Genomic DNA, 14,504 nt, shown 5'->3' with positions numbered 1-14,504 from the left:
AGAAGTTCAGAGTTACCAGCTTCAGAAATTGCAGCCCAAATAAATGCTTCAGAGTTCAAGTAACAGACACATTTAAACATCAATTGTTTAAAGGAGACTGCGTGAATCAGGCCTTCATGGTCGAATTGCTGCAAGTACACCAATTAGAAGAAGAGACTTGCTTGGGCCAAGAAACACAAGCAATGGACATTAGACCAGTGGAAATGTGTCCTTTGGTTCCAACTGCTGTGTCTTTGTGAAATGCAGAGTAGGTGAACGGATGATTTCAGCATGTGTTGTTTCCAAAGTGAAGCATGGAGGGGGTAGTTTGATGGTGTGGGGGGGCTTTGCTGGTGACACTCATGATTTATTTTGAATTCAAGGCACACTTAACCAGCATGGCTACCACAGCATTCTGCAGCGATACGCCATTCCATCTGGTTTGCGCTTAGTGGGATTATCATTTGTTTTTCAACGAGACAATGACCTAACACCTCCAGGCTGTGTAAGGGCCATTTGACCAAGAAGTAGAGTGATGTGCTACATGAGATGACCTGGCTTCCACAATCACCCGACCTCAACTGACTTGAGATGGTTTGAGATGAGTTGGACCGCAGAGTGAAGGAAAAGCAGCCAACAAGTTCTCAGTATATGTGCGAACTCCTTCAAGACTGTTGGAAAAGCATTCCAGGTTAGGCTGGTTGAGAGAATGCCAAGAGTGTGCAAAGCTGTCATCAAGGCAAAGGGTGGCTACTGTCGTGTCTTTACTATCATTAAATTGAAGACAGTTTTATCAAAGATTCCCTGTAATTAGTTTAACACGATCAAAGTAATTAATCGTGTAACTGTAATTCACTAGAAAATAGGGGCACCAAGGAAAGTATTCAGATTACAAAGTTATAATTTCCCAATATAACCTTTCAGATATTTTCATATCTGATCAATAGTCTGCTGATGAATGATTTAATTATTTAACCTCACGTTAGTCTCATTCCAAACGTCGTAAATTGTTGGTTATCTGCACGAATCACTATGAGTCATCCATACGTCAATTGTCTTAAATCATTTATTTATTACTAACTAAGTAATTCACAGAAATGCATAAACAAACAGTAAATGTGGTTACATGAAATGTTAGAATGTGCCCTAGTGGGCTTTACCGGCAGGCATGGCAGCTTGTTAGACAAAGGGGCAATGGGGTAGTCGACTAAGAAGTCACTACAGAGTTAATAATTATAACAATTGAAATGCTAATCCTTACACATGAACGCTCACTCAGTCTGGAACAATTGCAATCAATCAATATATTTACGCTCAGTGTGTCGTCTTGATCGCTGGTGAAAAGTCTTTCTTTTGTAGGATTGTCCGTCTCTCCCTCTCGGTTGTGGTTAAAGGGGATTGTTCAGATTGACATTCATTATAGAATGGATGTTTCGGCTGTTGTCGTTCTTCACGTCCAGTGATGCCGAATTCCTAGCTACAGACTAGTAATTAGTATCAAAGACTTGTTCTCATTCTGTCGGTATCGATAGTTTAAGAGTTTAACCACGTGGTATGGTTGAAAGATTCAGCAATGGTCTGCAACCTTTAGTCCCCCTCCTAATGGAGAAAAACATGGTCTACTGATAATTTCTCAAAGTGGGGTTTTATTCAGAATGGCAGAAGAGGGCTGTCCCAGGATGTCTGACCCTAACTGGGCTCAGGGGCGGTCCTCTGATTTAGTTCAAATCAAAAGGGAATTGTATTTTTCTTCATTAAACAGTCCACAATCATATTACACCATTATTCAAACGGTATCGTCCTCACTCATTCATTTTATACAACAATTAGATGTAAACCTCATATCTGAGGCTATTAAATAAACAGCGTTATGGTAATGTGGCCACACCGTCTCTCTTGATCTTCCCAAGTTGTGACAAATGGACCAGTTCGTAGCTGGATTCTTCACCGATCTTTTACACTTTCTCTGGAACATGAAATTTGTTCGTACCTCATGTTCTGTGAGGTGGAAGGATTTCCTTTGTCTCATTGAAAAACTACTCCCTATAACTGTGTGTCCATGAGGCAGGGTCTTCCTTAGGAATTTACGACCGCACTCTGCCCACAGCAGTCTGTGTAAATATTTTCCTCCTCCTCTTCTGAGGAGGAGTAGCGAGAAGGATCGAAGGACCAATGCGCGGCGTGGTAAGTGTCCATATCGTTTAATAAAACAAACTGAACACTCAATGAATACAAAACAATAAACGTGAACAAAACCGAAACAGTACCGTGTGGCGACACAAACACGGAAACAATCACCCACCGCACAACAGTAAAACCCAGGCTACCTAAGTATGATTCTCAATCAGAGACAACTAACGACACCTGCCTCTGATTGAGAACCATACTAGGCCGAACACAGAAAACCAACCTAGAAACACAAAACATAGAATTCCCACCCAACTTACGTCCTGACCAACTAAAACAAACAAATAACACAAGAACTAGGGTCAGAAAGTGACAGTCTGGTTGTAGAAGCAGAGAGCGGGGGATGGTGGTCGCTGTACTCAAAGAGGGCAACATCATGACACTACTTTGAAGAATATAAAACATTTGTTTAACACTTTTTTGGTTACTATATGATTCCATATGTGTTATTTCATAGTTTTGATATCTTGACTATAATTCTACAATGTAGAAAATAGTAAAAATATTTTAAAAACCTTGAATAAGTAGGTTAGTCCAAACTTTTGACTGGCACTGTATAATTTTGCTTTAGTGTGTGTACTTTACTGTATTTCTACTTAGGATATCACTTTTCACCAGGAGAAATGGATGATGTCTTTAAGTCAATTCAGTAGTAATTCATTCTGTCCCCTGTTCTCCTTGTTCCAGTTGCCCATCAGGTGGCAGAACACAAGCATCATTTTGGTGGGGTCGACCTCATAGCTCAGCTGTTCTACTCGAGCCTGCAGAAGGCTTTGACAGGACAAACAGCCCTCCTCCCAGACATCCCCACTGAAGTGACCCTTCCACTCAGTGTGGAACTCCTTGACTTCATTAACCATGACGAGACCCGCAAGCAGGAAATTACAACTGGACTCCTTAGGGTCCATGCTAGAGTTTCCTTCAACATGAGTACAGAACCCCCTCAGATGGAACTGAACATGACCATGGAGAATGAGTCTTTAGGCATGCTCAGATTGTTCCCTACATGGGAGAGGAAAGCCCGGAGACAGGCTCTGGCCTTGCTAAAGAAATATAAAGAGGTTCAGCTGCCCATAGAGGTGGAGGCCTGGGAAAGGATTGAGAGCGGTTGCCTTGGCCTCAAATCCCCTGGCGCTAGCATCTCTTACAGGAGCACCAGTGCTGAGATAGTGGTGGTGTGCGTGCAGAATGAGGCGAAGACCCTAGTGGAGAAGATTGAGCAAATGGTGAAAAATGCTAGTGATGAGCTCGAGAGGGAGAGGAACACGGTATTAAGAAAAATCCCACTGGACTCTAAGGAAAAGCTTGATTTCATTTGTGATCTCGTCTCTGGTAAACTAGTGGACGTAGGGTTTTCTAAAGATGAAGAAAGCTTTATCATCTGCCTAAAGGGTTTGGAGAACCAGGTGAGCACAGCAGAAGGTGCCGTGAAAGAGGCCCTGGGGAAAGTTGAAGCCAAACTCCTTGAGATATCAATGCCTCTGGTGGAGTTCCTAAAGTCTGTGGACCTGAAGAAGATTGAGAAGAACCACTTTGCCCAGAACAACATATCATCGGTGTTCCTCCTTGGTAATGATTCCATCCAGATCCTGGCAGATAGAACTGACATCCAGAGAGCTGAAGACAAACTACACGAGGTCATCAAAGAGGAAGTCATCAAACTCACACCAGACCAAACCCACGTGACAAAGGGCGAACAATGGCTGCAGTTCTTTGCCGGACTCGACGGGGAGCTCAAATCCACCAAGAACAACCACAATGTCATCATCTCAGTTTCACAGGAGAAGATCGGTGTCTGTGGATTCTCCAATGTTGTAGCAGATGTGTCAGGGAAGTTAAGGGGATACCTGGATAACAAGAAGCCAGAAACAGTGGACGTCCCTCTCAAATCAGTGCAGGAAGTACAGTATGTGGCCTCTTGTATGAAACTCTCAGAGGTCCCTGAAATTAAGGCCCTTGGCGTGACTATACTGCCATGCAAAACACAAGGATCCCCTTGCCTGAAGATCACTGCAGCCAGGGATAAAATCAAAGAGGCCTTAGATGCAGTGAAACAGCAGGTCAGTACAATAACGACAGAGAAGTATACATACTCCGAAGCCGGCAAGTCCAAAGTCCTGGAGAAGAACCGAGTTGCTCTGCAGGCTAAGGCCAAGGATTTAGGGTGTAAGCTCTACCTATCACCATTGATTACCCACTGCCAGAAATACAGCTACGACATAGAAGGGTGCGTCACTTTAACCGTGGGTCAGGGTAACATCTCCCAACATGCTGCAGATGCTCTGATCTGCCCTCTGAGCAGCAGCCTGGCCTTCGATACTCAGATCGCCAAGCAATTCCTTCAGATGGGTGGGCCTGAGATCAGGAAGGTGTGTGACAAGTTCCTGAAGGAAAGGCAAACTCTACAGGCGGGAGATGTGGTCTTGTCCAACCCAGGAACCCTTGGAACTAAACACCTCATCTATGCAGGCATTCCTGTATTGGGGGATGCTTCCACACCTCTCAACATTGTCTATCTGCAGTCTGCTGTCAGGGACAGTTTATTGGGAGCAGAAAAAATGAAGTGTGTCTCCATAGGCATGCCAGTGATGGGGTATGGCACCTTTGGTTTTTCTGTCAAAGAAAGCTGTGTAGCAGTTATCAAGGGAATCCTAGATTTCATCAACGCTGATCAGAAACCCCCCCAACTGAGGAGCATATTTGTGATCGACTCTGATGCCAAGCTAGTGGGGGAGTTCCAATCAGCTATTGAAGGAAAGGTAATTCTGCTTCTCCACATAACATTCCATGTTGATCTAGTTGGACAGGTTTTTTTGTTTATAATGCCACCCGGCTCTACCTTAGACTTACATACCAAGTCAAACCACTGTACATTCTTGTGTGTGATTGAAGAGGAAATGTACAGTGGCATTTGTAAATGTGGTCAAGTATTCCTGTTGAAAGTGAAACCTCTTTTGTCCTGCTTAATTTAACAGGGTTATCGTCGTCAACAAAAAAACAGCAAACCAGCAAAAGGCACAACTCCAACTTCTCCCCCTGCAGCCAACGCCTCACATAACACACCTCCACCACCACCCCTAGCGGCTAAACCAGGTTCAGACATCAAAGGTTATTTCCTTCAACCATACATTTTTGTGTTAACATAAAGATAAATAGTGCAGGAAACCTATAGCCGTGTCCTCACTCAGACTTCTCTCCTCTATAACAGTGATTATAGGTGGCGTGTCAGTGATCCTGAAGAAGGGCGACATCACCAAAGAGACAGTGGATGTCATAGTGAATTCCAACAACCAAAATCTGGATCTGAACTCTGGTAAGTGTCAGTTTCAATGTTTACAATTAGGCAAATTATCTCAATTTAGACTTTTAGGTTTTAGTTCAGGTTAGTCACAATTCTTTAGAGGGTTGCTGAACTTACTGATTTAGCCTCGGTTTCAATCTTCCTCATTAGGAAACGCACCTGAGAAAGAGATTTGGGTCTTGGAGCCTTGCTTTGATGTGGGTGTCTCTTGTATGTGTTCACACATGGGAAGAGTTTCTACATTCACCCTGACAAAAACAGTACACAGTTACAATCAATCACCCTTCTAGATAACTTAAAACCAGGTCTTGTGTCTGGAAGTAGCCTAGGTTAGCTAGCAAACTTCTTTCGCCAATTAACTTCAGCCAGCCGGTGCACGACTTTGGCAAAGTTGGTTTGACTTTGGATAGCCTATCTGTGGGGCTAGTCAATATATTACACAATATACATGGGAGTATACTTTCATGTTACACACACCTTTTTAGTTTTCTCATTAAATTATTTCAATATTTGTATATTAATTTCTACAAATAGTTGTTGGTTTGAGGTTTTAATGTCATTGCAATTTGGACCTATTGAAATGTACAAATATTGTCCAATGTACAGTTGAAGTCGGAAGTTTACATACACTTAGGTTGGAGTCATTAAAACTAGTTTTGCAACCACCACAAATTTCTTGTTAATTAACAAACTATAGTTTTGGCAAGTTGGTTAGGACATCTACTGTGTGCATGACACAAGTAAAAATGTCCATCTATTGTTTACAGACAGATTATTTCACTTGTAATTCACTGTATCACAATTGCATTGGGTCAGAAGTTTACATACACTAAGTTGACTGTGCCTTTAAACAGCTTGGAAAATTCCAGAAAATGATGTAATGGCTTTAGAATCTTCTGATAGGCTAATTTACATAATTTGAGTGAATTGGGGGTGTACCTGTGGATGTATTTCAAGGCCTACCTTCAAACTCAGTGCCTTTTTGCTTGACATCATGGGGAAATCAAAAGAAACCAGCCAAGACCTCAGGAAAAAAATGGTAGACCTCCACAAGTCTGGTTCATCCTTGGGAGCAATTTCCAAACGCCTGAAGGTACCATGTTCACCTGTACAAACAATAGTACTCAAGTATAAACACCATGGGACCACGCAGCCGTCATACCGCTCAGGAAGGAGACTTGTTGTGTCTCCTGGAGATGAACGTAGTTTGGTGCGAAAAGTGCAAATCAATCCCACAACAACAGCAAAGGACCTTGTGAAGATGCTGGAGGAAACAGGTACAAAAGTGTCTATATCCACAGTAAAACGAGTCCTATATTGACATAACCTGAAAAGCTGCTCAGCAAGGTAGAAGCCACTGCTCCAAAACCGCCATAAAGGCCAGACTACGATTTACAACTGCATGTGGGGACAAAGAACTTACTTTTTGGAGAAATGTCCTCTGGTCTGATGAAACAAAAATATAACTGTTTGGCCATAATGACCATCGTTATGTTTGGAGGAAAAAGGGGGAGGCTTGCAAGCCGAAGAACACCATCCCAACCATGAAGCACGGGGGTAGCAGCATCATGTTGTGGGGGTGATTTGCTGCAGGAGGGACTGGTGCACTTCACAAAATAGATGGCATCATGAGGTAGGACAATTATGTGGATATATTGAAGCAACATCTCAAGACAGTCAGGAAGTTAAAGCTTGGTCGCAAATGGGTCTTCCAAATGGACAATGACCCCAAGCATACTTCCAAAGTTGTGGCAAAATGGCTTAAGGACAACAAGTCAAGGTATTGGAGTGGCCACCACAACGCCCTGACCTCAATCCCATAGAAAATGTGTGGGCAGGACTGAAAAAGTGTGTGTGAGCAAGGAGGCCTACAAAACCTGACTCAGTTACACCATCTCTGTCAGGAGGAATGGGCCAAATTCCCACAATAAATTGGGTGAATGCTTGTGGAAGGCTACCCGAAACGTTTGACCCAAGTTAAACAATTTTAAAGGCAATGCTACCAAATACTAATTCAGTGTATGTAAACTTCTGACCCACTAGGAATATTTATTTATTTATTTTACCTTTATTTAACCAGGTAGGCAAGTTGAGAACAAGTTCTCATTTACAATTGCGACCTGGCCAAGATAAAGCAAAGCAGTTCGACAGATAAAACGACACAGAGTTACACATGGAGTAAAAACAAACATACAGTCAATAATGCAGTATAAACAAGTCTATATACAATGTGAGCAAATGAGGTGAGAAGGGAGGTAAAGGCAAAAAAGGCCATGATGGCAAAGTAAATACAATATAGCAAGAATATGATGAAAGAAATAAAAGTTCATTCTTAAAATAAAGTGGTGATCCTAACTGACCTAAGACAGGACATTTTTACTAGGATTAAATTGTCAGGAATTGTAAAAAACTGAGTTTAAATGTATTTGGCTAAGGTGTATGTAAACTTCTGACTTCAACTGTACACTGAGTAATTTACTGATGGTCCCTAACTAGCCCCGTAGGGATATCCAAAATGAAACCAATTTGTCCATGGTCAGTGTGCTGGGCATTATGATCAGTCGTGTTCAACTGCCACTCCGAATTGGTGATTACTTGTGTGCTGCTGGCTGTGGGCATGTGGGCAGGATTGAAATAAACCCAATCCAAGGAAAACCCTTCATTCCGTGACATACCCTTTTTTCCCCTAATAACATCTGGGGCCGGGATGATACCAGTATCGCAATACTCGTTAGGATCGTGGCAAAGAAACAAAACACGAAGCAAATTTGACTTTGTTAGGAAAACAGCCCTGATGTTTCAAACAAACAAACATTATGATGTCTTCCAGTGTCACATGTATTTATTTTCCAAGCTAAAGCACACAACATTTTAAATAGGGCAGGTTTTTAAAGGAACACATTTTGGTCTGCTTCATGTTTTTGCATGGAAAAAAATTCTGAATAAATGTTTCCACATAGGCCCTTTACAACCAGAAAAGTTGCTCTTTTGATTGCTCTTTAACATATCTCATACTCATTGACTTGACAGGGGTTTCTGGAGCCATCCTGCAAGCGGCTGGGAAATCTGCAGCAGATGAATGCAAAATAATTGGTTGAGTATTATTTTATTAAGTCTTTATTTGTCCAGAAATGAAAGTGCATTGAGGTTTGTAGAATTTACTTTGTGTCCCAATTTCCCCAGGTATGCTGAAGGCCGATGGTGTTGTGCTCACTTGTGGTGGGAACCTAAACTGTAAAAACATAGCTCAGATGGTTGGGCCCAAGAATTCTGCAGGTATCATCACCTCCATAGAGAAGGTCCTTCAGCTGTGTGAGAGCCAGAATGCAGCCACAGTGTCCATCCCTACTATTGGCACAGGTGATTCAACTGAACTGTAGTGTAAAACTAAAAGATCCATTCCGGTGTCACTTGTATTGATTAATCATTATATTTATTGGTTTCAAATTATCTATTTATCACTTTGGAATCTGATGTCTTATGCTTTAGGGAAAGGTGGGATTGAACCCAAAGATTGCATCAAGGCCATTCTAAAAGGACTGGAGAGCCACACGTCACAGATGACCTCATCCAGCATCAAAATCATTTTCATAGTGGCCTTTGAGCAGAAGATCTTTGACTCCTTGAGAAATTACTTTAACAAAAGGAACCTGCCCCCACACAAAATCAAGCAGGTAGATTTAGTGTGACTAAGGCTCAGTTGGACATGTTCTGTGGTTTTGTTTGGTTGATGCGTGTAATAACTTAAGGTTCTGGGTTTTATCTAGGCTGCAGCCACACCTTCTCAGTCCAGTCTTCCCCCAAATCACGGTTGGATTTTGATACATCTTTGTTTACATTTTACATGAATTTGCGCTGTTCTATTTCAACATTTGCGTTGGTTGTCATCATCACAATAATGATTGTCGCTGAAATGTTTACCTCTTCCGACCCCTAGTTAAGATCCATGGTGTCAGAATTGAATTGAGGAAAGGCAACATTACTCAAGAAACTGTCAGAGGCATTGTGAATAGCACCAACGCTGATATCAGCTTCACAGGAGGTCTGTATATGGAAAAAACAAACATAAAATGGTACATTGTTAGCACACTACAGAAAATACAGTAGTAGCTATTCTGTGAATATAACTTTCTCCATACAGTCTTTTTAAACATTTATTTTAAGGATATGACCTCATTTTAAACACGTTATTTTCAGGAGTTAGTGCGGCGATCATCAAAGCAGCTGGGAGCGCAGTTGAACAGGAGTGCAAAACCATTTGTGAGTGTCTCCCATCTCCCATAGCAATTCACCTGTGGTGGCTCACAGCCATTCAGTCTGACTCTCTCTCTCTCTCTCTCGCCTGCTCGCTCTCTGTGTGTGACATCTGCTTTATCCAGGCCCTCTGAGGGCTGATGCAGCAGGGGTGACCAGTGGCGGGGCCCTTCAGTGTGACTTCATCATCCACATACTGGGGCCCCACTCTGTGGCTGAAGCTACACGACGAGTCACCAAGGTCCTGGAGTGCTGTGAGGACAAACAGATCACCACTGTGTCCTTCCCTGCTCTTGGCACTGGTGGGCAATGGTTTATTAGTCATTCAGCGTTGTTACAGGTTCTTAAAAGAAACTGTTGTTATTAAAAACTATGAATTACCCCATCAAATATTTTTTTTAGGCTACCACCATGCTGCTATTTTTAATTGTCACATTCAAAATCTAGTCATCCATTGGTTCTTGTTGTCCTATTTTTTTCAGCTCCACCTAATGCGGGTGATTTTGTATGATTCCCATTGTAGGTGGTGGTGGCCTTAGTGGCACAGACTCTATTGGTGCCACCCTCCAGGGCATCCAGGATCATCTATCACTGTGCTCCTCCTCTACCATCATTAAACTGATCTGCATCGTCATCTACGAGGACAAGATCCTGCAGGAGTTTCAGCTGGGGCTCAACCAGTGGAAGACAGACCAGATGGTACAGCATGTTGAGGAAATACAAATCTGATGTACTAACCTTTCCTTACCAACTAAATGCAAACATTGTGATTCCAAAACCAGGTTGAAGACAACAGTGACTATGATCTTGAGGATGATCTTTATGGTGATGAAGATGACAGTGATATATGGAACACCAACTCTGAGGAAGATGACACCAGTGTTCAGACAGGTTCGTACAATTCCAGTCTGTTGCTAAATATGTTCTACTGCTAAATGCCTGCTACTTACACTTTTCTATGTGAATCCCTTCTTCCAGGAAACACAATTGAAGCAATAATTGGGCCAGTGAAGGTCAAGGTAGTATGTGGTGACATCACTAAGGAGAAAACGGACGCCATCGTCAGCAGTACAAACACGAGCCTCGATCTGAACTGTGGTAAGATCCCCCCCCCCCCCCCCCCCAATTCCAACTTTCGAATCAGCCAAACATACCTGATATTATTGCATCATACAGGTCTTCAGCTGAGGATTATACTCATGACCTATCTCACTCTGCAGGTGTATCAGGAGCCATTCTAAAAGCGGCTGGACAGACAGTCGTGGACGAGTGCAAAGCCTTAGGTATGAGTCTTGATGTACATTAAGGATGTAACGGATTTATCGATATGCATCGGTCCCCAGTTCAATTGTTTGAGATATGAGTGCATCGGTCTGTGGAAGCCCAAACCAATCCAAATTCAGCCTGTAACGCAACAAAATGTGGAAAAAGTCAAGAGGTGTGAATACTTTGAAGGCACTGTACATTTTCAACCTTATACAGAGATAAACCAGGTGACATCACTTCCTGTTGAGTGAGGGAGTGCTCTGTTTGAAGTTTTGAAAGTCTCTGAAAAAGTGTTATATTGAAAATGTTTAGCCACCTTTTGAGTTTGGATCCCGCAACGCGGTTGGCATCACTTGCTGGGATTGCTAATATCTGTCCAGGGATCCTGCCGACCAAGGCTGGGTCTGGGGAGCTGTTTGACCTAGTAGCTAGGTGGAGCGTGTCCACAGGCTTGGAAAACCCAGCACCGGCCCAGATGACAGGTCCAGTCCGATAGTGGTCAAGTTCCTGAGGTTCAAGGTCAAGGTAGCTGTTCTGGAAACAAATACTAGTAACAGGATCATCCACATGTATTGATCACATTTTCACTAATACTGTAGAACTTTGTTCTAAAGCTGTATCCGTACCCATTGGATGAAGTGATTACATTATAGTGGCTATATCCAGAAAAGCCCAAGCTCCAGAAGCTGGGCCTAAAATAATGTAAAAGAGATCATACAAAATATTTTGCTTTGACTCCTATGTGGATAAGGTTAAACACATTTGTTGGTCTGATGTGATTAATAAGGTGCATCCAAACGCGGCACTTGATGAATTTATGAAATTGCTTCTTCCTGTTATTGATAAACATGCACCTGTTAAGAAACTGACTGCTAGAACTGTTAAGGCTCCATGGATTGATGAGTAATTGAAAAACTGCATGGTTGAAAGAGATGGGGCAAAAGGAGTGGCTAATAAGTCTGGCTGCACTTCTGACTTTATGTGACTAAACTCAACAAAAATAAGAAGAATCTGTATTATGAAGCCAAGATCAATGATATAAAAACTACATTAAATGACAATCTGGGCAGAAAGACATTCAACGCCATCTTTCATCGACGCTTATTCATCACAAAACCATTTAATGTTGCCAATTATTTTAATGATTACTTCATTGGCAAAGTGGGCAAACCTAGGCAGGAAATGCCAACAACGAACAGTGAGCCGTCGTATTCATGCATAAAAAAAACTAATAATGAAAGAAAAGCATTGTACATTTTAATTTTCTAAAGTTAGTGTGGGAGAGGTGGAGAAATTGTTATCAATCAATAATGACAAACCTCCTGGCATTGACAACTTCAAATCAAATGTTATTGATCACATAGACATTTTTAGCAGATGTTATTGCAGGTGTAGTGAAATGCTTGTCTTTCTAGCTCCAACAGTGCAGTAAGTATCTAACAATTCACAACAATTCACACATCTAAAAGTAGAAGAATGGATTTCAAATGTATATAAATATTAGGACGAGCAATGTTGGAATGGCATTGACTACAATAGAATATAGTATATACATATGATATGAGTAAAGCAGTATGTAAAAATTCTTTAAGTGACGATGATGATCTTTTTGGTCTTCATGTGACATCGGGTGCTGTAGGTGTCCTGGAGGGCAGGAAGTGTGCCCCCAGTGATGCGTTGTGCTGACCACACCACCCTCTGGAGAGCCCTGTGGTTGCGGGTGGTGTAGTTGCCATACCAGGCAGTGATACAGCCCGACAGGATGCTCTCAATTGTGCATCTGTAAAAGTTTGTGAGGGCCTTAAGGGGCCAAGCCAAATTTCTTCAGTCTCCGGAGGTTCAAGAGGCGCTGTTGCTCCTTCTTCAGCACACTGTCTGTTTGAGTGAACCATTTCAGATTGTCAGTGATGTGTACGCCAAGGAACTTGAAGCTTTCCACCTTCTCCACTGTGGTCCCATCGATGTGGATAGGCTCCTTTTGCTGTTTCCTGAACTCCACGATCAGCTCCTTCGTTTTGTTGAGGGAGAGGTTATTTTCCTGGCATCACTCCGCCAGGGCCCTGACCTCCTCCCTCTAGGCTTTTTCGTCATTGTTGGTAATCAGGCCTACTACAGTTGTGTCATGATTGAGTTGGAGGTGTGCATGGCCATGCAGTCATGGGTGAACAGGGAGTACAGGAGGGAGCTGACCATGCACCCTTGTGGGGCCCCAGTGTTGAGGATCAGCGAAGTGGAGGTGTTGTTTCCTACCTTCACCACCTGGGGGCAGCCCGTCAGGAAGTACAGGACCCAGTTGCACAGGGCGGGGTCGAGACCCAGGGTCTCAAGCTTAATGATAAGCTTTGAGGGTACTATGGTGTTGAAGGCTGCTATAGTCAATGAACAGCATTCTCACGTACAGTTGAAGTCAGAAGTTTACATACACCTTAGCCAAATACATTTAAACTCAGTTTTTCACAATTCCTGACATTTAATCCTAGTGAAATTTCCCTGTTTTAGGTCAGTTAGGATCACCACTTTATTTTAAGAATGTGAAATGTAAGAATAATAGTAGTGAGATTTATTTCAGGTTTTATTTCTTTCATCACATTCCTAGGGGGTCAGAAGTTTACATACACTCAATTAGTATTTGGTAGCATTGCCTTTAAATTGTTTAACTTGGGTCAAACGTTTTGGTTTGCCTTCCACAAGCTTCCCACAATAAGTTGGTTGAATTTTGTCCCATTTCTCCTGACAGAGCTGGTGTAACTGAGTCAGGTTTGTAGGCCTCCTTGCTCGCACACGCTTTTTCAGTTCTGCCCACACATTTTCTATCGGAATCAGGTCAGGGCTTTGTGATGGCCACTGCCAACACCTTGACTTTGTTGTCCTTAAGCCATTTTGCCACAACTTTGGAAGTATGCTTGGGGTCATTGTTCATTTGGAAGACCCATTTGCGACCAATCTTTAACTTCCGGACTGATGTCTTGAGACGTTGCTTCAATATATCCACATGTAAATCCTTCCTTTTTTTCCTCCAAACATAACGATGGACATTATGGCCAAACAGTTATATTTTTGTTTCATCAGACCAGAGGACATTTCTCCAATCTTTGTCCCCATGTGCAGTTGCAAACCGTAGTCTGTTTTTATGGCGGTGTTGGAGCAGTGGCTTCTTCCTTGCTGAGCGGCCTTTCAGGTTATGTCGATATAGGACTCGATATAGATGGATATAGATACTTTTGTACCTGTTTCCTCCATCTTCACAAGGTCCTTTGCTGTTGTTCTGGGATTGATTTGCACACGACAGCCCATAATGACAAAGCAAAAACAGGTTTTTAGAAATGTTTGCTTGTTTATTAAAAATAAAAAATGGAAATATAACATTTACGTAAGTATTCAGACCCTTTACTTTGTTGAATCACCTTTGTCAGCGATTACAGCCTCAAGTCTTCTTGGGTATGACACTACAAGCTTGGCACACCTGCATTTGGGGAGTTTCTCCCATTCTTCTCTGCAGATCCTCTCAAGGAGGACC

The 14,504-nt window shown here is 42.4% G+C and overlaps 1 protein-coding gene across 4 annotated transcripts in view; it reads left to right on the top strand.

Annotated features, from left to right (window-relative positions):
- LOC109871402 (protein mono-ADP-ribosyltransferase PARP14) overlaps window positions 1-14,504 on the top strand; it is a 32,074-nt gene that overhangs the window by 7,553 nt on the left and 10,017 nt on the right. For 3 of the 4 annotated variants that reach the window (XM_020462263.2, XM_031806343.1, XM_031806344.1), the window contains 14 exons: window positions 2,854-4,925; window positions 5,142-5,274; window positions 5,375-5,479; window positions 8,498-8,560; window positions 8,651-8,827; window positions 8,957-9,141; window positions 9,235-9,277; window positions 9,405-9,509; window positions 9,665-9,727; window positions 9,847-10,023; window positions 10,245-10,420; window positions 10,504-10,612; window positions 10,700-10,819; window positions 10,942-11,004. In XM_020462263.2, the coding sequence (XP_020317852.1) occupies window positions 2,854-4,925; window positions 5,142-5,274; window positions 5,375-5,479; window positions 8,498-8,560; window positions 8,651-8,827; window positions 8,957-9,141; window positions 9,235-9,277; window positions 9,405-9,509; window positions 9,665-9,727; window positions 9,847-10,023; window positions 10,245-10,420; window positions 10,504-10,612; window positions 10,700-10,819; window positions 10,942-11,004 (3,591 nt within the window). The remainder of the gene's footprint in view (window positions 1-2,853; window positions 4,926-5,141; window positions 5,275-5,374; window positions 5,480-8,497; window positions 8,561-8,650; window positions 8,828-8,956; window positions 9,142-9,234; window positions 9,278-9,404; window positions 9,510-9,664; window positions 9,728-9,846; window positions 10,024-10,244; window positions 10,421-10,503; window positions 10,613-10,699; window positions 10,820-10,941; window positions 11,005-14,504) is intronic. The other variant, XM_020462264.2, reaches the window with a different exon arrangement.

The sequence above is a fragment of the Oncorhynchus kisutch genome, linkage group LG26 (assembly GCF_002021735.2).
Source record: "Oncorhynchus kisutch isolate 150728-3 linkage group LG26, Okis_V2, whole genome shotgun sequence".
NCBI classification, from domain to species: Eukaryota; Metazoa; Chordata; class Actinopteri; order Salmoniformes; family Salmonidae; genus Oncorhynchus; species Oncorhynchus kisutch.
This window is presented reverse-complemented; position numbering and strand designations above follow the sequence as displayed.